General features: G+C 57.2%; 1 protein-coding gene across 1 annotated transcript; it reads right to left on the reverse strand.

Annotated features, from left to right (window-relative positions):
• Nucleotides 1-824: 824 nt before the first annotated feature.
• Bcap31 (B cell receptor associated protein 31) lies at nt 825-21,118 on the reverse strand. The gene is made up of 8 exons (XM_003462154.5): nt 20,980-21,118; nt 19,828-19,962; nt 18,466-18,566; nt 15,733-15,880; nt 3,067-3,202; nt 2,146-2,269; nt 1,575-1,675; nt 825-1,180 (listed from the first exon to the last, which is right to left on the reverse strand). The coding sequence occupies exons 2-8, from the start codon at nt 19,917-19,919 to the stop codon at nt 1,142-1,144; spliced, it is 741 nt and encodes a 246-aa protein (XP_003462202.1). The 5' UTR covers nt 19,920-19,962; nt 20,980-21,118; the 3' UTR covers nt 825-1,141.
• Nucleotides 21,119-21,366: the final 248 nt, after the last annotated feature.

Below are 21,366 nucleotides of genomic sequence, written 5' to 3' on the forward strand. Positions count from 1 at the left end.
AGCAAGTGGAGGGCGTCACCCAGCTGCTCTCCAACCCCATGGGCACCAGCTCTCGGACAGCTGTGACAGGGGAGGGCCTCTCCAGGAGCTGGCAGTGCTCGACGAGTGGGGAAACATGACTGGAAGCAAGGGGCAGTGGTGGACTGGGGCCCAGACACGGCAGGCAGGAACAGGAACACACAGCTGGCCGCCAGTCACCCACCAGTGACGCTGGCACCAGGGTTTACCCTATTCCCAGAGACACACCTTACCTACTCCTCGACCTGGGCTCCGAGACTTCCCAGAGGCCCAAAGTGTGCCCGCCCCCTGGTCAGGTACTGACGGCTAGGACTGCTCCCCAGGCCCTGTACCAGGCTCTGGGGCTGGTGCTCGATGTCACACACCTGTGCCTGTGGCACTCCTCCCCACAGCCCTGCTCCACCCCGAGCAGAGTTAGGTCACTGCCAAGGACGAGTCTCCTCTCCATCCTGTGCATTAGTCAGAGGTCATGCGGCAAACCTTCAGAGGGCGGGGCAAGGAGTGACTCGTGGCCTGCTGCCACGTTCTCAGTCCATTCTCCCGTCCTGTCCCGACCTCAAAAAAAAGAAGAGGCAGGCAGGCACCCGCAAGTCTGCCACCAGGAAGTTCTGCGGGTTCTCTCAGCTCCCCCCCAGGGAGGCTGACAGGCCTGACACTCCCAAGAGCCACAAAGGCAGGCCTGTCCCGCCCTGGGGGGGGGGGGTTGGCAGCCGGGCTCCTCTAGGGTGGGGGGCCAGAGAGCAAGGCGGTGGGCCCTCCCTAGGCTCAGTCATCACGAACAGGCAAGAGGACAGGACGAAGACACATCACATCACAACTTTTATTGCCTGCAGGGAAAACCAGCGGGCCTGCACAAGGAGGGAGCTCGGGCAGGACCGACAGAAGTGCGAGTGGGGGCAGGTGGGGCCCAGGGCCCCCCACTCCCAGAGGGAAGGCGGCCCGCGGCCCCGCAGACCAGACAAGGAGTAACACTCAGCCCCGCTGGGGTGCCGGGAGTCTGCGGTGGACCAGGGTGCTGCTAGAAGCCGTGGAGGGGAGGGAGAACTAGAGGGAGAAAGAAGCTGGGCTCCCAGAGCGGCAAGCGCAGGTCGGCCACAGGCAGGGGAGCGGGCGGTGTCACTCATCACTCCTCCTTCTTGTCTGTGGGGCCATCTACCGCGGCCTGTGAAGGTACAGGAAGCCCACCCAGGGGTGTGTCACCGCCTCCTCCACCCTGCACAGTGCTGGCCTGGGAGGATGGCATGGGGCAGAGGAGCAGCAAGGGCCTCTTTCTTCGGGGCTTCCGTGGCAGTCAGAGAGAACTGATGCCAGGTGTCCTACTCCCCCGCCACACCACAGTGCCCAAATTGGGGTCACCAGTTATGAGCTACATGAGCTGATTTCCTGACCACATGTGCCTCTGGTCACCCCGGGACAGCCCGACCAGGTCAGGTTGCGGACCATCACCTTCAGCCACATGGGACACAGAGACAGCCAGCCAAAGGGAAGGCCCAGAGCACCGAGGAACTTCCTCAGCAGGGCCACACTCGCGATGCCCACCACAGCGGGGCTCTGACCTGCAGCCTGGCGTGCTCCTCCAGCAGCCGGTCGTACTCCTTGGTGAGGCCCTCAGATTGCTTCCGCATGGCCAGCACCTCATTCTCCGCCTTCTCAAGTTCTGCAAGTAACGAAGACATGGGAAGACTGGGACTGGCTAAAACGGGAGGAAGCACCCCAAATCTGCATGAGTGCAACTGTGTTGTTTCCAATGCTGCCAGCTGCCATTGCAGCCCCCATGCCCGGGAAGGACCAGACTGCTCTGTGAAGCCAAATGACACAGGAGTCCAGTGGCCCCCCTTGCTGAGCAAACCCAAGTGGCTCTCAGCAGGAGTGACCTTTGGTGAGGCTGCAGGTGAGAGACTAAGAGTAATATCCCAGTTCAGAGCAAGGCTGGTCTGCATGCCGACTGGGGTGGGGAGGCCGTGGAGAGCCAGTTTAGATTTTCCAAAACAAAACCACCTCAAATTCTTGTCCACTCCCTGCCATGCTCACAGGCAGCTTCCAGGGCTGCTCGGGGATTCCCAAGCCTGTGCCTGGCAAGGGGCAAGGCCACCAGGCCTGTGCCTGGTGTGTCACAGGGGGGCTCACTTTGCTGGGAGTCGGCCAGCTCGTCCTCCAGCTTCTTCAGGTTGGCCTTCAGGCTCTGGTTCTCCTCTGCCACCTTCGATATAGCATCCCCACTTTCCAGCTTGTCTTGGTCCCCAGTGGCCCCCTAGGAAAAGTGCCACGGGCCAGGTCACTGGGCGGGCGGGAGGGAGGCAAGGCTCCAGCCCAGGCCTTCCCGAGCTGCAGTTCCTCAAGCTGCCCTGGGCACTCACCGCTTCAGACATGTCAACACAGAACTGGGCCACTGCTCACTCCCAGCAAAGGCCAGGATGTGGCTAGCCGCCGAGGGCCAGGGCAGGGCCAGCAGGGCCACCTGCTGCAGCACACAAGCCACACACCCTGCCTGCCCTGGCTGCAGGCCCTGCCTCCTTCCTCACCGGTGAGGCTCAGCTGCCCCATGGAGCTCACCACCTCATCTGGAGGCAGAGCTTTCTGCCACTCACTCCCAAGTGACTACTGCGGCCTTTACCCCTGGCTCGGGCTGCTTACTGCAGCCAGTGACCCCAAACCTGCCCTGCCCATCCAGCTGCACCCCACTTGCAACTCCCAATCCATCTGTCTCCTTCCAAGCTTGGCCCGCACTTCGCTTCTTGTGACAGGTCTTCAAGGACGGGCCCACAACCCAGGCCCTACCTGCTCCCTGGCAGAGCCTTCCACGACAGGGATATAGCATTGGTGGTATAGGGGTACGAACAGGGGTCTCACCCAAGAGGCGGGGGTCCCAGCTTACCAGGGACTCACTCTGACCAGGGCTGGGGACTAACTGGCAGTGGCCACACCCACTTCCCCCCACTGCACTCCCATGGACAACTTCCCCTTTGTGCCTGCACCAGACCCTGCGCCCCAGCTTGCAGGATGGCAGCAGTCTCACAGCCCTGAGGAAGCTGGGCAGGCGGGGTGCACCTTCTTGAGCTGGTCATTCTCCTCCATGTACTTCTTGGCCGCCTCACTAGCACTCTCCGCCTGCTTCTTAAAGGCTTCGTTGGAGGCCAGCAGTGTGGCCTGCTGGGAGATGAGAGTCACCAGGCGTCTAAGCAGGCTGCAATTGTTTACAGGAAGGAGAAGGAAGAGGTGAAGGCAACCTGGCTGGCAGGCTGGTCTCAGCCGCGCCCCTCCCTGCCCACCTGCCTGCAGCCCAGGCCTGCCGATACCTGGGCAAGGTGGGGCCCCCACATGCCCACGCAGAGGTGGTGTGTGCGGGGCTTAGGAGCAAGAGCCCGGGGACACGAGGTCCCAGAACACCAGCACTCTCCCCTTGGGGCCGGGATGCACCGGGCAAGCCTCAGCACCGCTCCCGGCCTGCGAGGCCAGGCTTGCCTCAGTGGAACAGTGGCTGACAGATGTGGGTACTTACAACATGTCAGCCAGACCCTCTTATCTATCTCAGGAGGCAGCTGCTGTTGCTGCCCGCATTTTAATGAGGAGGAAACTGGTGCTTGGCAGGGGACAGTGACAGGGCCGAGTCCACAGCCGGAAACAGACACGGCTGCAATTGTAACTCGGGTGTCTGCCTCCATGGCCCATGGCCGGGACTGCCGCCTACTCAGTGCCTTGGTCACGCGGTACCACGCGGGCATCTGTCACACACTAACACTCAAGCAGAGGCCCTCTCGGGCTAGCGGGGACACATGGGAGAACTAGGGCACTTAGGCAACAGCTGGGGCAGATGCTACCCTTGAGCAGTGGCAGGGACAGTTGGGAGGCTCTTCCCTGCAGCCCTAGGACAAGCACTGCTTAAGCTGTTAAGGTGACCACGAAGGGGCCGGGTACAGCCCTGGCACACAGGCTCAGGTCAGGAAAAAGGAAGAAAATCTGCTTGCGCCATGGCTCTACAAGGAAAGTGCTTGCTCAGAACACATGAAGCTGCCTCCCAGCCTCGCCAGGCCCCACCGCTCCCAACTGCAAGCCAGGCAGCAGGCAGTGCGGACAGCAGAGCGGGAACTGCCTCTGGCCTGGCCAGGCTCTCAGGTATGGCAGAGCCCCTCCTGGCTACGCCCCCAGGGCAGAGAGGCCCCCAGAGTTCCCAGTCAGGGGAGAAGCTCCCAGGGGCCCCTGGCGGCACGGGGAGAGCCAGGCTGTGGATTCCTGGCAGGAGTGGAGAGTTTCCAATGACATGTGCTCTCTAAAATTAGCGGCCCAGACCTCGTGGCCCGGGGCTCGGGTTTCCCTGTCTCAGCCCTGCTGCCCACCAGCCTGGCCCCATTGGGCAAGCCCTGAAGGTGGAAGTGCTGCTGGGTGCTGCTGGAGGCAGCAAGAGGCCACCCAGCTGACTGGCAGGGGCCTGGACAAAGGCAAGGCCAGTGGGCCAGGCCCAGACCTGCCGTGGACCAGGGTGAAGCCCCTCCTTCCAGCTGGGGGGGGGGGGAGGCATGCCATCGGGTGGTGTGGCCAGCACAGGGACCCAGCAGCTGGGGAGCTCCCAGGGCTATCACCTGGCTATCCATGCAGGCCACTGGTGGCCAGGAAGCCACGGCCAGGGCACTGGCAACAGCAAGGCATGGCCCTCTTTTTGGTGCCACCCCAGAGCACAGGCCAGTCCCAGCCTCCAGCTCCCTTTCGTCTGGCCTACTGTTGCAGATACTCCTCACCTGCTGGGCACCCCAGCGAGCCTCTGGGAAGACACCCCCACTGCTCAGCTGAGGGCAGGACAGCTCCCTTCTGCGCCACCCTGTCTCTCCTACCTGCCTGAAGCAGGTTCTGGACCATCACTTTGTGGGCCAGGTCCCCCGTACCCACAGCTCTGCTCCACATCCTGTTTTCATCTGGCCCCCCCTCACCCCAATAGGGTTCAGCTGCTGCCTGCACTTGTGGGTAACTGCCAGCTACTAGATGTCCCTACACTCCAAACTCAGCCTGTCCTGAACAGGCCTTCCCTTCCTGCCCACACAATTTCCCAGTGCATCCAGGCTGTGGTATTAGCCACACAAGCTGGACTGGACTGTGCCTGCTCCTCAGCTCAAGCCATGGGATGGGGTACTACGCATCAACTCTGAGAAGTCACCTGCAGACACCTCCTGCCTATTGGTGACCTGTGGCATTCCTATCCACCCTGGGGGAGACAAACCCAACCAACCAGGCACGCAGGGATGCCATCATCAGGTAACTGTCCTAGCTGTCCCCAGAATACACTCCCCGGCTTTACTACCTTCCACAAGGAACCCTTTCCCAATGTGCCAGCCAGGTCTGTTTTGAAGACATCTTCAGGCACCCTCATGGAGGGCCCAGTGCACACCAGAGTGCCATGCAGGCTCCATGCCCTGCCCTTTGTCAGTCCTCTCAAGCCATGGTGCCACCAGGCAGGCCCATGCCTTTCACAGCTCCACCCCATACCTAACACCCAGAAACGGGACCTTCCCGGTGCCCTCTTCCCATGCCAGGCACAGGAAGCACTTCCTAGGAAATGAGGCGACACGTTGGAGGCTGCTAGCTGGGCCCAAGCCTGCCTTTTCTGCCCTACCCTGTCCGCCTGGGGCCTGGCTCCGAGAGGGACAAGCCCTGCCAGCCTACCTAGCAAGAGGAAACATGGGACAGCCCAGGGAAGGCACCACTTCCACCCCACGGTGGTGAGCAAGCCAGGCTGGTGCTACAGCAACAGCTGAGAGGCACGTGGGAAAGGCAACTCAGCAGCACGAGCTGGGGCCCACTCACACGCCAGCCTGTCTCCAGCCTGCTTCCTCAGGGCCGCCCCTGCCAGCAGGATCCCTGGCCTGCACCACATGGGACATGTCCAGAGTCCCCCCCACCGCCCCGCCCCTAAAATGTGCACAGCTCTCCAAGGGGTCTGCCGGGTCCCCCAGGCCAGCCCACAGCTGTGCCCATCACGGCGCCCTTCTCTCACCACGCAGCTTTCTGGCCTCCCTGCTATGCCTCCTGGGGACTGCCACTCACATAACAGTTCTGAGGTGTTTAAAGGGCATAGGCAAAAACTCATGCCACCCCAATTTTCTAACAGCACTTGGCAGTCAGTGATGGCATGGCCTGGGGTCCAATGACACAGGGAAAGGCCAGTAGAGAAGTAATCAAAGGCAGATGTGTCCTTGGCAGACACACGTCAGCCCCAAATACCTGAACCCGACTCGGCTTTCTGGGTAAGATGTTCTTGGATGCCGAGTAGGGCTATCATGCTTTTACGAAAGGTTGAGTAAACAAGAGAAGGCAGGAGAAACAGAATCTCTTTCTGGATTCTCGAGAAGCAGTGCCAAGCACAGCAAGAGGGAGAGACGGCCCATGGGCCTGTCACCAACACTGTCTCGCCACTGTGCAGGCTTAGCCACAAGGGGGGAAGCAGCAGTAGGTCTGAGCACCCTGAGACCTCCTGTGGCCGGCCCTGGAATGCGGACACCGCAGGCCTGCAGGTGAGTTGACACCCCTACTGACAAGGGCTATGTGTGACACAGGCTCTTGGCCTCAGTGATATGCAAGCTGACCCTGGTGCCACAGCGCCACCTGCTGATCCCGTACTGCCACAGCCCAGGAGACCCCAAAGGCATCTGGCCAAGAACACGCAGTGGACACACCTCAGGGGCTGAGGAGAGAATGAGGTAGCTGTCTTACCAAGGACCCAAAGCCAGGGATGGCCAGGAAAGCACTGGGGCAAAGTACAGTGCTGACACAGGCGGCTGCGGCCCAGTGCGGCATGAGGAGGTAAGTCTGGAATAAAAGCCCAAAGTAGCTCGCCTGCTAGGGCTGCCCAAGTGCCTCTCTGTATGGCTGTGGCGCTTCCCAAAGCGGCCGCCCAGCCTCTGGGGGGGGGGGGTCTGGTGTGCTTCCTGAAAGCAGCTGACAGTCTAGGGGTGCACTGGTTGTAGGGAGCAAGTGAGGGAGGTCGGAGAGCTTCTGGGAGTCACAGCGGCAAACTGAAAGACATGCTTGTGGCCCACCTGGTTCCTGGCAGTAGCCAGAGCACCAGGCTATCACCCTCAGTCCACATCTCTGTTCCATGGCCAACCCTGGGTCCCAGCCTCGTCATAGGGCGGTGCCAAGGGTGAGTCTCAGCACAGAAACATACTGTCGCAACGTTTTTGGGACTTCTAATTCCAGCTTTTTAAGGAACCTCCAGAAGTCACAACATTTTTTACCAAGTGCTGTATGGGGTTCAGCAGCACCTCTAGCCTCTGCGCACAAGGTGCTAACAGAGTTCCTCCCGATGGTGACAAGCCAGACCACCCCCAGTGGTGACAGATGTCCCTTGGGATGGTAGGGCTGGTGGTACTTGAGAACCAGAGCTAGACCTGTGCTGTCCACTATCCCTACTACCTAAATGGAAATTCAGCAAAGCAGGAAGCTGGGGTCTCGGCCACATGAGCTGCACTGCAGATGTTCAGAACACCACGCAAGAGGACAGTGCTGCTCCATCTACGCTGACTCGGATCTGCCTCGCAGGACAGAGCACATAGAGGCTTTTCCTGAAATAGAGACCCCTGCCAGTTGTTTCCCAGTGGCACCAGAGCAGGCCAGCCTTGTGGCAGCTGGCACCAGCAGACCTATGTGTGCATACACTGCCACCTCCTGGAAGCCCAGCACGGCAGTCTGGCAAGTCACCATCAGCCGAGACCACCTGGTCTCAGGTGCCAGGCCCTTGGCACTAACTACTCCACACAAAAAGAAAGAGCTTAGTTCCCCACCCTGGGCCAGTCCACCAAGCTCCATGCATCCCAGCTGCCATAGGGTGCCTAGAGCCTTTGGGGACAGTGACACAAGCCAGTGAGCAACACAGGAGTTCAGAGCAGCCCCTACAGAAAACCCAGGGCAGCACAAGGAAGAGAGCTGGATGACCCATGGGCACAGCATGCAAAGGGCCTTGACAAACACGATCGTTGTCACAGCCCTGTACACCAGGAAGCTGCTGGAAAGAAGGCAGTGCGTCATGAAGGTCCGAGAGGGACGGGCTCCTGCAGGGCTCTACAAAGGTGGTGGCAGAGGTCGGTCCCAAGGGTGCTGAGGGAGAGATAGTCACAGGTCATGTCCTGGGCCCCAACTGGCAGAAACCCGTAAGGACACTGAAATGTACCCACCCAGAGATCGTGTTGAAAGGTTCCCAGACAGGTTTGCCATTAAAGACCACACAGGCCCAGGGGGTATACAGCAGCAGAAGGGACTAAGGAAGGGGATCCCACACTTGGAGGAACCCGAGGACTGCAGAAGGTGCCCTGAGCCTCCTGCACATCTGAGTGTGCAGGCTCTGCCATTGCCCACCCACCCCAGCTACAGGGCCGCCCACCAGGCCTTCCCAAGCTTGCTCCTCTCCAGCACGCAGACAGGGGCTCTTCTTCCCTCTGCCTTGCCTAGCTCACCTCCTGTGGGCAGCTCTACACACAGCTTTCCCCGTGGAAACCAGGGTCCCCACCAGCCAGTACCTATTGCCTGGCCTCGGACCCCCACACCCCTCGACTGCCTCTACCATGGCCCCACTGCCTCTGGCTCCCTGTGCCACATGTGCCACACCCCAACACTGAGCGGGCTACAGTGCTACTGAGCCATTCAACTGGCTATCCACCTCCTGCACAGCACCCTGACACAGATGGGAGAGATGCCCACGGGGACGGCATGCACAGAATCCCTCCAACGGAGAGCTTGCCACTGCTCACAGCAGAAGCAGCAGGGCAGCAGACCAGAAGCCCAGGGAGCTGGCAGCCACACAAGAAGGCTGAGGACAGGCTGCTGTCCTGGAAAAGCCTCAGGATGAACTGACTGCAAAGCACGAATGACCAGATGTAGCTAGGGCTCCGTCCTGTGGTGCTAAAGCAGCAGAGACTCTGAGAGGAAAAGTTCCCACACAGGGGCCAAAGCGCATTAGGTCTAAACCCACAGCACAGCTGATAACCACCTCTGAGAACTCCAACAGGCCCCTCCAACCTGCAAATGAACTTCGCACCTGGAATCCACCGTGCCTAACATGTGGCAGCATCTGTTAGAAGATGTGCACAAGGCCTGGGAAGGTCTGTGTCAAAGATGGTTAGAGCAACACGATAGGATTTCATTTTCCATTTTGCACACCACAATCCCAGCACTCGGGAGGCACAGACTGAAGGGTCACCCAGAGTCCAAGGCCAGCCTACACCACATGGTGAGACCCTGTCTCAAAATCAGTCGGTCGATCCATCAGTCAAACAAATAAAATTGAAGTCAGGCATGGCGGCACACGCCTACAATCCCTGGAGCTTGGGAAGCTGAGCAGGAGGATCACAGGTTTGAGCCTAGTCTGGGTGATTTGGCAATTTAGGGAGACCCTGTCTCAAAATAAATAAAAAGAGTGGGGAGGGGACTCAATGCAAAGGCCCTGGGTTCCGTCTTGAGGGACAGGGCAGGAGCGCATATGATCTGGGGGTGTGGCTCGGTGATAGGTGCACTTCCCTAGCACGCCTGTGGCCCTAGTTTTAACCTCAGCTACAGTCTCCCAAAGCCTGGAGTTCCTCCAGTGAACGGGCACTACCCGGTGAGTCCCTGTTCTCCACACACACAGACGGAACTAGGACACTAGTGCTGTCACCCTCTCAACACTGAGACCAACAGGCAGGACATGCAAATTCTGCAGCCACCCCATTCCCATGCCCGGAGCCTGGTGGGGCCTTTTCAGAAGAAAGCAGCCCACAGGGGATCTGCAGCTGGGCAGGCTGAAAACACCTGTCTGATGCTACCCTGCTGGTGAAGCATGGAGCTGAGGCAGGAGGCTAGCCTAGGACTCAGGAGACTTCACCTCCAAAACCAAAACAACAGCAAAGCGTGTGCCAGGTGAGTTAGAGGTGAGAAACAGCCTTGGGCCCGGCCTCCCTGACTTTGCCTGCTGCCTTTCCAAAGGCCCACCTAACAAGGAAATTAGAGCTTTTCCTGTGAAGCCGTGCATGCCAAAGGCCACTTATGCCCTGCTCCTCACTCCACCCTTTGCTGTGAGAACTCAGCCGGGTTAATGCTCTAGGTCTGCAAGTCCCCAGGACAATCCTAAGATGGGCACCACTTCCCAGAGTACAACCCTGCCCTGGCCACTGGCAGGGCCACACAGGGCCCAGGCTAGCTGGGGTGTAGTCACTGATCTTGTGGAGTCAAGTTCTCATGGTACAGCTCCGGCTAGCCTCAAATCTGTGACCCTCTTGCTTTACCCTTCTCCAAGTAGCTGAGATGACAGTGTGTGCCAGCAACCTTGGCTGCAGGGGTCCAGCCTGGAGAGCATGTGCAGCAGGTCATGGAGAACAAGAGCCAAGCTGCAGCCACCGTTAAGTGGGTTAACCTATCCCTCTACTTCCGGCAGTGCTACGTGCTCATGGCGTGCCCATGGCCGCCCTCACAGCCTCCTAGCATGGTGATCCAGTGCACAAGGAGGTGGAAGCCGTGCCTCCTAACCAGCATGGGCCTCAACAAACCACATCCAGGCAGCAGGGCCCCACGACACAATCCAGAAACACGCCTGGCGGGCACGCAGAGTCACCAGGGAGCCTGTCCTGACACAGGTGCTCATCAGCAAGCCCCAGAGACTACACTTCAGGCAAGTCCAGTTTGGTTGAGGCTCCTGGCCCTGTGCCAACCTCAGAGCAGCAAAGGTGCCAGGGCGCCAGTGCCGGCAGCTGTCTCCAGCCATCAGAAAGGAAATGGGGAACCTACATACGTGGGGAGGCAAGGCTAGGCACCAGCAGGGGACTGAGGCGGGAGGCGGGAGGCTAACTGGAACCCCACTTTAAGAACAGCCTAGGTGATACGGCAGAACCCAGTGTCAAAAGAAGAGCCACAGTTCTGTGCAGCTCACTCACCCAAGAAAGGAATTGGCTGAACCGATGACAGCCTCTCACAAGCAGAAGCTTCACAGCCCTCAGCACAGCGGCCAGGCGCACAAGGCCCTAGGCTCCACTGCTAGCATCGCCGCAAGAAAAAGGGAAGCCTAGGAACCATTTAGGAAACAATCACTAAAACATATGCTATGGTAAAAGATTAACCAAAGCAAGGTAAAAGTACCAAACAGCATTCGTAGGACTGTATTACACAATGGCCAAAATGATTTTGGCTTGGAAACAAGCTAGGTGTGTTGGTACACCCCAGGCTGGCATCTCAGCACTGGGGAGGCTGAGGCAGGAGGCTCACTCAAGGTCAGCCTGCACTGCATAGTGAGTTCAAGGACAGCCTGGGCTACAGAGAAGATCCTATCTCAAAAAAAGAAAAAAAAAGTTTGCAAACATCTATATGACTGTCACTGGCCAGCCCCGGGCCAGCACTACAAGCGACATCATTCCACATGTCTATTATCTGAAGTGTGTAAGGAGGAGGCTTTATTTTACAGCTGTTGATGCCAAGGGGTTTCTGTAACCAGAAGACAACAGTCTTATTAAGTGTTTCCTATGAGCTGCATGCGGGCCGCCTCCATAGAAGGTGCAGATGAGAACACTTCTGTGGCTAAGACCACATGAGAACACAAGTTGCAGCTGGGCATGGTGACACACACCTACAGTCCTAGCTACTTGGGTTGCTAACACTCTTGAAGGGCCACAGCCAGCATCATAGGATCTGGGCCTTCAACTAAGGAAGAACATGTATTTCTGGCAAATCTTCAACAGGGACTAAACAGATCATCTAGGGACAACCAGGGAAGTCCCACGGGCTCCTGCAATCACTGTGTTCTTTTCTAAGTAGCTGTCACACAGGATTCAGCCTGTGGCTGGATGGTGCCACAAGAGGGAGCTGCAGGCACCACCAGATGGGAGGCCAGATGCGAGTGGCCCTGGAGCTTAGCCAGTTGCTAGAGCCTTACACCCCTGTCAGAGGGAGAGGAAAACAGCAGTACTCTATGAGCAGCCTGCCAGCAGTGCACCCAAAGCCCAGCATTCTCAAGGCTGAGGCAGGAGGATCTCTGCGAGCTCCAGGCCAGCCTGGGCCACATAGCAAAACCCTGTCTCAAAAAGCCTACTCTGCCCCCAAAATAACAGCTTCAAAACCCAGCTCAGCCCTCCTTCCTCTGCTCAACACTTTGGGAACACTGCAGGGTGTGAAGGAGGGCTGACTTCATTCCAAGCCGCTTGTGTAGCTGCCAGTGCTCCTGCACCCTCATGACACATCTTTGTTAGAAAACTCAGGGAGGGGGGCTGGGGATTTAGCTCAGCGGCATAAGTGCCTGTCTTGCAAGCAGGCAGTCGTGAGTTCGATCCCTGGTACCGATAACAAGGAAAAAGACAAAAAAAAACCTCAGGGAGATGGGGTAGAGCATTTCCCCAGCACACACAGGTCCCAGGGAAGAAAAGGAAAAGGCCCTCACACAGCCACACACCAAGACAGTGCACTTCACACCCAGCAAGAGTTCCCCATCCTGTTCCTGCTGCACACGGAGAGCATGGCTGGAGGAGGCAAGGAGAAAGGAGACTGCGGAGGAAGCCTCAGATGCTGAGGGGCAGTCTGGCTCCCACACCTTCTCCCGCCTCACGAGCACTCTGCTGCCTAGCAAGCCTGGCTTCCCAAGTCTTCGCATGAGACACTCCCTGTTTACAGTCGGGGAAAAGAAATGTCCACAGCACAGAGCAGTGGCCTAACCTGTGCGAGGCCCTGGGTTCCATGCCCAGCACTGAAGAACAGGAAAATAAGCGCGCAACCTAGAAAATGGGGCTGCAGTCCCCAAAGGCTTTCGGTTAATACAGAAGAGCATGGAGCATAGTCAACTCAAGGAGCGGGCCTGTTTCTGAAAGGGCAGCCCTGCTGCGGAGGCACAGGCCCTGCGCGGGCCTAGGCTGTGCATTTGTGTGCCACTCTTTTCTTTAAAAAGTAAAACAAGCAACAGAAAAAAGCTACAGCTTAAGGGTATTAAAGAATTTTTATACATTTTATGCTGCATTATTAAAAAAGAGCCAATGAGCTAAGAGCTGGACACAATGGTACACATTGATAATCCCAGTGCTAAGAAGGCTGACACACAAAGGTCATTGCAAATTTGAGGCCCACCTGGGCTAAGTTCAAGACTAGCCTAAATCACATAGCAAGTCAGAGAGATGTCTCGAAACAATCAAAAACAGAAAGAAAAACAGAGAAGAAAAGAAAAACAAAGGAGCCACCGAGTTAAAACTAAGGCAGGGCACAGTGGCACACATCTGTAGTCCCAGCTATTCAGGAGGCCGATGTAGGATTTGCCAGTTGAAGGCCAGCCGAGGCAAACTGGCCCTGTCTCAAAATAAAAGCTACTTAGAAAAGCAAGGGCTGGAAGTATAGCTCCAGGAAAAAAACACTTGTCTAGCATTCATGAACCCCTGGGTCCAACCCCTGATGCTGCACATTTAAAGAAAAAAAGGAAATTGGTAAGTTTCCAAAGTAAAAGCTTAGGACAAGCTCAGGCTAATTCCTTACTTTTAATCAGTTCAGTGTGGCCCAGGAAGTCTGAGCAGTGTCACCTCTGGGCTGTCATGTTCATTCGCCCAAAGCAACCACCTGCCTATGGAGCTCCAGTAAGGCTCCCCAGTCCACACTGGCCTCCCGGCTCTAATCTCCCGGTACCGGTACCCTTTTCTAACCAACATCACACTGGCTTTGGAACCCAGGGCCGATGTGTGACAGGCAGGTGTGCTACCCAAGCCCCAGCCCAGCCCCGGCCCCGACCCCGGCCCCATAGCCTCTCCTGCTTGAGACACCAAACGCCTCGCCGGTGCCATAACTGCGCAGAGGCAGACAGAAGCATCCCAGGCCACTCAGGTTCCCGCCAGCCGCTCACGATGCTGCCACCACACAACGCTGCCTAACAATTGGCTTCTCGGAATGTGTCCCTAGCCAACAGCCACACATGTCCCTATCTACATACAAAACAAAGTCGAGTGCAGAACTGACCCTGTGAATCACAGTCCGTGGGACAGCAGTCAGCCCTGCAGTGGCCCGGAGGTGCCCGGAGGTAGAGGGGAGCTATGGGTAAAGCAGAGGAGCCACAGAGTAAAGCAACCACTACAGCTCGGCAGCCCCTGCCCAACACCCCAGCCCTGCCCATCAGCCCTCGATGGCCACCAGCTCACTGAGAGGAAGCCAGCAGTGAACCCTTTCAGGTGCTCTCAGGGACCTGTGCGACATTCCCATAGGTCTCCCTGTGAACACTGCAAGTCCGCTCAGGGTGCCACTCTGGGAGCTCATCCTGGGGGCCTTGATTTCAGCTCACACAACTCACTCCTCCTCTTCAAAACTGCGCATGTGCCCCCTGCTCACGGGCCTCCCAAAGGCAACCACCGAGGTGATAGGTTGGATCTGCACACAACTCAGAACCACACCCAGCTGCAGATGCAACCCAAGGCAGCCCAAGGCCCCAGACACCAGCCCTGCGGAGGTGGCCCAGCGGACTCCACTCTAGGAATGGAGGCACTGCTGGGACCCAACTCCCTGGAAAGCACCCTGTGTCCTCTATCCCGGACACCTTCTCCTGAGCATGGGCAGCAAGCCAGCGCACAGCTTGTCTACAGGCCCACTTGGGCATCGCTGACAGAGCTTAGGGCCAGGCACCCTGGGGTCCTCCTGCCCAGAGGGACTCCCAGCCTCTTGTCCCCATGTCCTCTTGGCATAACCACAAACAGCACCCCGTGAGCCTGCACAGAGCTCAAGTGGGCTTTCACATCCTAGAAACTCCTTCACGGAGCCAGCGCAGAGGCTGGGTAAGCGCTTGGTGGGCCGCATAGCTCGGAGTCCTGTGTCTGCCGCAGACAGCTTCTGAGCACTCTGGGGTGAACACCCCAACTCTTGCGTGTCTCACCCCCCCACACACACTTTTTCAGCTCTGGTCCCACCTGCGCCATGGACGCCAGGCCCCAGTGACGCCTGGGACAAAACGTGTCACCTTCCAAGTGCTCAGGGCAGAGGGCAGAGTTTCAGTGGCTGCATGAGTTCAGCATGTGTGAGGTCCCTCCCCAAAGACAGCCACCGAGAGGGCGATGGCTCAGGGATGGAAGTGGCTGACATGGACACCAGCCCATCCTGCAGCCCGCACTCTCCAGCCTGTGCTGGGGCAGCCTGAAAAGCCAGGATTGGCCATGTGGCCATCTCACTGCCCAGTGAAGCAGCGGGCACTGGCGACAGAGGCACAAAAAGTGCTGAGCCTCAGGCACCAGACCAGGGAGCAGTGATGCCCGTGAGCCCACCTGGCACCCCTCGGTCTGTTACCCCTGCGGTGGCACTAAAAGGTGGCACCTGTAGGCTGCACCTCTGCCTGCCCTCCTACTTCCAGGCATGAGGCAGCCCTGGCACCCCTCACTGCCTCGGCTCAAGACCCTGGGACCTCACGGCCATCCAGCAGGTCCCAACAACGCCTGGTACAGATGCCACTCCCAAAACAGTTTTCACCTGGCCAGTGTTGGCGTCAGCCCTGCACACCGCACTGCTGCTTCTGGGGCTTCCCGGGCCAGCACCCCAACACCTACAGCCCTGGGCCATCAGTCCTCTGTGCCCAGGGCCCAAAGATCCTTCCCTCTTTCACCTACCCCAGGCCAGGGGCAAACACCACACGTCAAGGTGAGTCAGTCTGCTGGCTCTACACTGGCTGCCCCGGTGGTGGGGGCAGAGTTCCAAGACATAAATGAGGTGGCGCCAAAGCCCAAGCAGCAGTGGTTGGCCAGCCCAGGGTACCCCCACACTCACAAGGACAGCAGCAAGGAGAAGCCAGCGATGTAGAGGTTTCTTTGTGCACGGAAAAGCTTCATGTGGAAGTGTTCCATGGCGCCAGGGTTGTTCTGCAGGTTCACCTTCTCAGTCACGTCATCGTACTTGCGGGTCTCACGGAAGGCATCTGGGGCAAGGCAGTGGGGCAAGGCAGTGGGGCAAGGGCAGTGGGAATAGACGGCCTCCCCTCCCTATCTACCCCGGTACCCCTTTACCTCCACCTCTGCCCTCCCCCACAGCCTCTGCACAGCGATGCCCACCCCAGACTACCTGGGCCACAAGCTTGTGTAGGCTCCAAAGCACTGCCAGCCACAAAGTGCCCTTTCCCAGGGTGCCCCCAATCAGGTCACCAGCCACCCCCCCAGCAAGCTGAGGGCCTTGTTGTGGAAATGCCTACTCGGGTGCTTCAGGGGCTTTGGAGCAAGCATTTCTGTTCCTACATTTTATGGTGGACTTTAAGCTTTTATTCAGATTAGGAAAACACTTCAGAAAAAAACCTCAGGCTTATTCAAAGTTACCATCTCAAAAATGTAAAGAGGGAAAGATTGGGGTTAGGAGTTTAGCTCAGTGGCCTAAGTGCCTGGCAGGCAAGCATGAGGTCATGGGTTCAATTCCTGGAACCAAAGAAAAAAGGGGGGAAGATTGTCATAATACAACCACCCTCAAGAAGTCTGTAGCTACCAGACCTGAAACCACTACCAATCATGTCATCTCACATCAGCCGCTCTGAGACACATCCACCTTAAACACGTAACACATACAGTGCCTCGGTTTAGCAACGCATGTACCAGGAAATGCCGAAAGGCAAACTCAGTGTACCTACTGCTTGACCTCACTAATCGGCTCTGAGGGCTGGGGGTTTATCTCAGCAGCACAGGCACCTACCTGGCAAGCGCAAGGCCATGAGTTTGATTCCCAGTACCAAAAAAGAAAAAAACAAAACAAAAAGGCTCTTGATAGACTCCTGTGTGAAAAGGACAAGATGCCACCTGAGACTTAGGACACGGCCTAGCTGAACCCAAAGAAATGCAAGATAAAGTGGCATGCACCTATACTGCTAGCACTCTAGGAGGCTGAGGCAGGAGGATTTAAGTTTGGCAAAACACTGTCTCAAAACAAAAAATAAAAAAGGCTGAGGAGCAGCTCAGTGCAAAGCCCCTAGGCTAGATTCCCAAAGTGAGGGGAAAAAAAACCCAAAATAATTGGTGGGTGTTGTGTAACTCAGAATTTCTAGCTTGGGATGGAGTCTTAGTTCCCAAGGTGATCACGCACTACACAATGTGCCTGGCCTTCCTGACATCTTGGCATTGGGCAACTTTGGGGTTCAGCAATTCTGCTCCATGAACTTATCCCACAGATGCATTGCAGCCATATGCAATGCTCTGAGGACACCTCGAAGGAGGGAACCAGATTATGCTGTGGCCGTGAGAAAGACCGCCGTACAATCTCAAGAGAATAGACTGCTGTAAAAAGGGACACAGAACAGGAAAACTAAGGGCTGGAGATTTAGCTCAGTGGCATAAGTGCCTGCCTTGTAAGCACACAGACTTGAGTTCAATCCCAGGTACCAAAAAACAAACAAACAAACAAAAAACAGGAAAATTAGGACCCACAGCAGTGTGTATGAGATCCCAGTGCTGTAAACTTTTCAATGACAGTGAGTATTCAGGATGAAGTGGGAGGATGGCCGCAAGTTCAAAGCCAGCCTGCACTACTACACAGTAGGACCCTGTCTCAAAAAAAAAAAAAAAAATCCAAAGCACTCTCAATGGTTACCTGTGGGACATGAGATTATGAGGGATTTTAACTTTCTATGTGCGATTTCTACATTTTTAAAAACAACTATGCATTATCATTTGCTCTGAAACAGGGCCTGAGGTGCTCATTTGGGCAGCACACACACTGATACGGGGCCTTTCTATGCAGTTCATGCTAGTGACCTCACAGCAATCCTCCTGACTCAGCCTCCTGAGTGCTGGGATTACAGACATGTGCCACCATACCTGGCTAACCATGCTTTACTTCTGTAGTCAGAAAAAACAACATTAAAAAAACTCTTGATTTCCACAAGTTATATCATGTACAGGTACCAATTCCCTGTAATGCATGGGATCATTACGTATACCTAAAATATATCAATAAAAATTATTTTCTCTGACAAAAAAATCTATGATTTTATACACTCATCTACTTTCAAGAATCCCAGCATCATAAGTACCACCATGGGAGACAGCCAAGAGGAGACAGAGCTGGGGTACCTTGAGCCCCCAATACCTCCACCTCTAGTCCCCTACCCTAGACTACAGGCTCCCCTCTAGAAGCACAGCTCCCCTATGCAGGTAACTCAGTCTCCCTGGTCACTCTGTCTCCTCTGAGAAGCTATTTTGGCCCTAAGAAAGGAACACATACTTCTAGGGAACTGGAGAGCAACACCACTTAGGCCAGTTGGCTTCCCTCGGCATCTGCTTGAGACCCGAGGAGCTACCTCCAGAACATGAGTTATGGACACATGCTCACTGGCAGAGGGGTCTCTCACAGGCGAGGTCCTGCCAACCTCCAGCAGCCTCTTAGGGGATGGGGAGCACCCCTTCCTTGCAAGATGCAAATTAAGTGCGCAAGTGGCCTATCTCCAGGCAGTAGCAGCTGTTCTCTTTACGGGACTTTGCGGCAGGGACCTGATCTGATGGCACTGGGTGGGTCTGGGCTACTCACCGAGGAGCAGCAACACTAGGATGATGATGAGAACCACAAAGAAGGTATTGCCATAGCTCACCACCAGCTCTACCAGGCGGGACTTGAAAATCTTCTGCCACCTAGAAAGGAGATGAAAGGAAGAGAGGCTGAAGAGGCAGGTACCCGGGAGACTGGCTCTGAGCAGAATACAGAGCCAGACTGGGACCCTCTGCCAGGGGCCAAGGAGCCCATTCAGCTGGCCTCGGCTGCTGCTGATTCTCCACCTCACAGCCTCTGCAGCACATCGGCTCAGAAAAAGGAGCCTGTGTAGAAATTCAAGGAAGCAGTAGCAAGGGGAAACATCGGCACTATCCCTCTGCAGTATTCAAAGTGTTTGCCACACAACTGGGCTATTTCTCAGAATGGTCCTTCTATACACTGTACCTTCAGCTGTCTGGTCCTCACCACCCTGGTTCACGGGGAGGGACCCTAGACCTTCCAGCATTCCCACACGCAGATGCCTTAGAATGCAGGTCCCAGGAAGGGTTTTCGAAAGCATTCACACACTGGGCCATCAGCAAGGCAGCCTCAGCTCCAGAGGCATGGCTGGAGAGCCCAGTTATTACATCTGGCAGTAATCCCCACTATCTGACTCGCCATCGAGCTCATGTCTCCAGTCTGTCTTATTCTTCTGTTCCCCTTTCTCCTGTTTTGGTTTTTTTTTCCCAACTGCCTCTGTGCAGAAACCAGGCTGTTTGTCCTACAGAGCTCTGCAATTCCTCTGAACCACAGGCAAACTAACTGTCCTGCGAACTACTCCTTAGGGTTTTCAGTTTTTCAGTTAACACGTTTTTAAACATATTTGTGGCAATTTAGCCTCATCCATAACACTCCAGCTGAAACAGGAATAATGTGGCTATGTATAATTAAAATTAACCTTCTATTAACTTTTACTGGGTCCTCTGGCCTCATCCTTCTAGGCTGAGTAACGCTCACAAGGCTACTGCGCAACACCAGTGAGGCTGGTTAGGAGGACAGAAGTCAACCAAGCAGCAGCACTACAGCCGGTGGTGCAAGTGTTGGGTGCCCAGGGCTATCCCAAGGGCCAGCCCAGCCCATGCTGCCCAAAGTGCCCACAGCTAGGCCAGAGGGCGTAGCCTCCAGAGCAGCACGGCACCTTCTTCTCAGGTCATTTTGGAAACCAGAGGGCAGGGTGCACAGGAAGGGAATTCAGCAAGATGTGACCAGGCAGTCGAAAGCACCCCCTGCTCTCCCCATTCTGAAAAGATTCTGTTTCCACCTGGCCCAGTTCCAGGGTCCCCTGGTTTTGCACACACACAACAGGGGCAGGAGCCAGGCACCCCCCACACACCACTCCCCCCTGCTCGCCCCATGCTGCACCTTTTGGGAGAAATGAAGGGAATGCAGAGGAGCAACACGGCAAAGACCTCAGCATAGAGGAAAGTGGCGACCGCAGTCCACTGCAGACTCATCCTGTGTGAGCAGGTTTCCACCGGAGAGTTGCAAGCTTGTTTCCTGGGAAAGCGCAGAGGATACAGGAGGGGCTGTGAGGCTGTGCGGCCAGTTCAGGCACCCCACAGGAAACTGCAATGCCAGTCTTCACCCTGAAACCCCTCCCCCAAAGCCCTGGCTGAACCAGGGCCGCACTGAGCTGGCATACTCGTCGGACAAGCCCCAAACTTCCATCTGCTGTAAGTCACTCGCCCCTCTGCAGTATGTGTGTGGTCACATCCAGCTCCATCCTCCCCAGGGAGCCCAGGAGACTCCCAAAGCCTGGCTGAAGAAGGCATCCTGCACCCATCGGGTTCAGCTTGGGCAAGCATGCTCCAGGCCGAAGCAGCCACCCTGGGGACACAGGGTTTCAGAGACCACCGTCCCCGATAGCTGCCCCTCGGCAGCTCTCACGACGGGCACACAGAATCCAACAGCTTCCTCTGCAGCTGTTTTCGGGAGCGAAAAACCTCCGAATTACTCCTCCTGCCTCCGATGGGGCCAGAGGCCTCGGGTGCCTCCCAGCCGCCCCACATGAGCGACTCCTACAGGGCAAGAGCCGCGGGCAACAGCAAATGCAGCTCCCCACTGAGCACCTTAAGGCCTCGTCCCGAGAAACTTCTCGAAACGGCGGGTCTTCTCGCAAACCACTGCAAGCCCTCGCGGCAGCCCAGGTAGGCCACGGCGCCACACAGCTCGAGGGCCGCCTGCGAGGTACCGGGGGACCCCAGGGGCCGCAACTCAGCACGCCCTCCCCCAGGGCTCACGCCCCCGCCCCTCGGGCTGCCGCTTCACCAAGGTTCCCGTCGCGTCGCTGACCCCGCGGCCGCCACCGCCACTCCTGTGTTCCTGGTCCGGCCCTGCCCGACCCGCACTCGCAGGCGGGCCCTGAACCAAAGACTTCTCAGGGCCTCGTTCCCTCCGCAGTGCTCCCTCTTCTTCTTGGGCGAGGGGCCAAGAGAAGCTCCATGGCCAGCGACCCTGGCGACCCCAGCGACCCTGGTGGCCCAGGGCCCAAGGCTGGACCAAGACCCTGCTCACCGGGTTTCTCACAGGCACCGTGCACGCCCAGCCGCAGACACCAAACTCTCCCACCACAGCCTCGGCCCCGCCCCTTACGCCGCAGCCGGAAACCGGAAGCGCCTGTCGTGCCCCGCCCATCAATCCTCGCGAGGCCCTGGCAGCTCCGCCCAGTGCCTCTTCCGCCCCGCCCCCAAGCCGAGGGCCAAGCACCCAGCGCCTAGGAAGGAGCGGCACCTCGCGGCCCAGGGCTGTGTCTCCAGCGCTCCTGAGGCCCAGAGGCGGGGTGGGGCCGAACCTTGGCGGGAGGGCGAGAGCTGCCTCTCTAGCCCGCAGACTGGGTCCTCATCTCTGTGGTTGGAGTGGGCGGGGCCGTCCATGGGGCGAGATCGGGGTGGGGCGCCCGGG

The sequence above is a fragment of the Cavia porcellus genome, unplaced genomic scaffold, assembly GCF_034190915.1.
Source record: "Cavia porcellus strain 051 isolate PalLab524CR breed Dunkin Hartley unplaced genomic scaffold, mCavPor4.1 scaffold_3, whole genome shotgun sequence".
Lineage (NCBI taxonomy): Eukaryota > Metazoa > Chordata > Mammalia > Rodentia > Caviidae > Cavia > Cavia porcellus.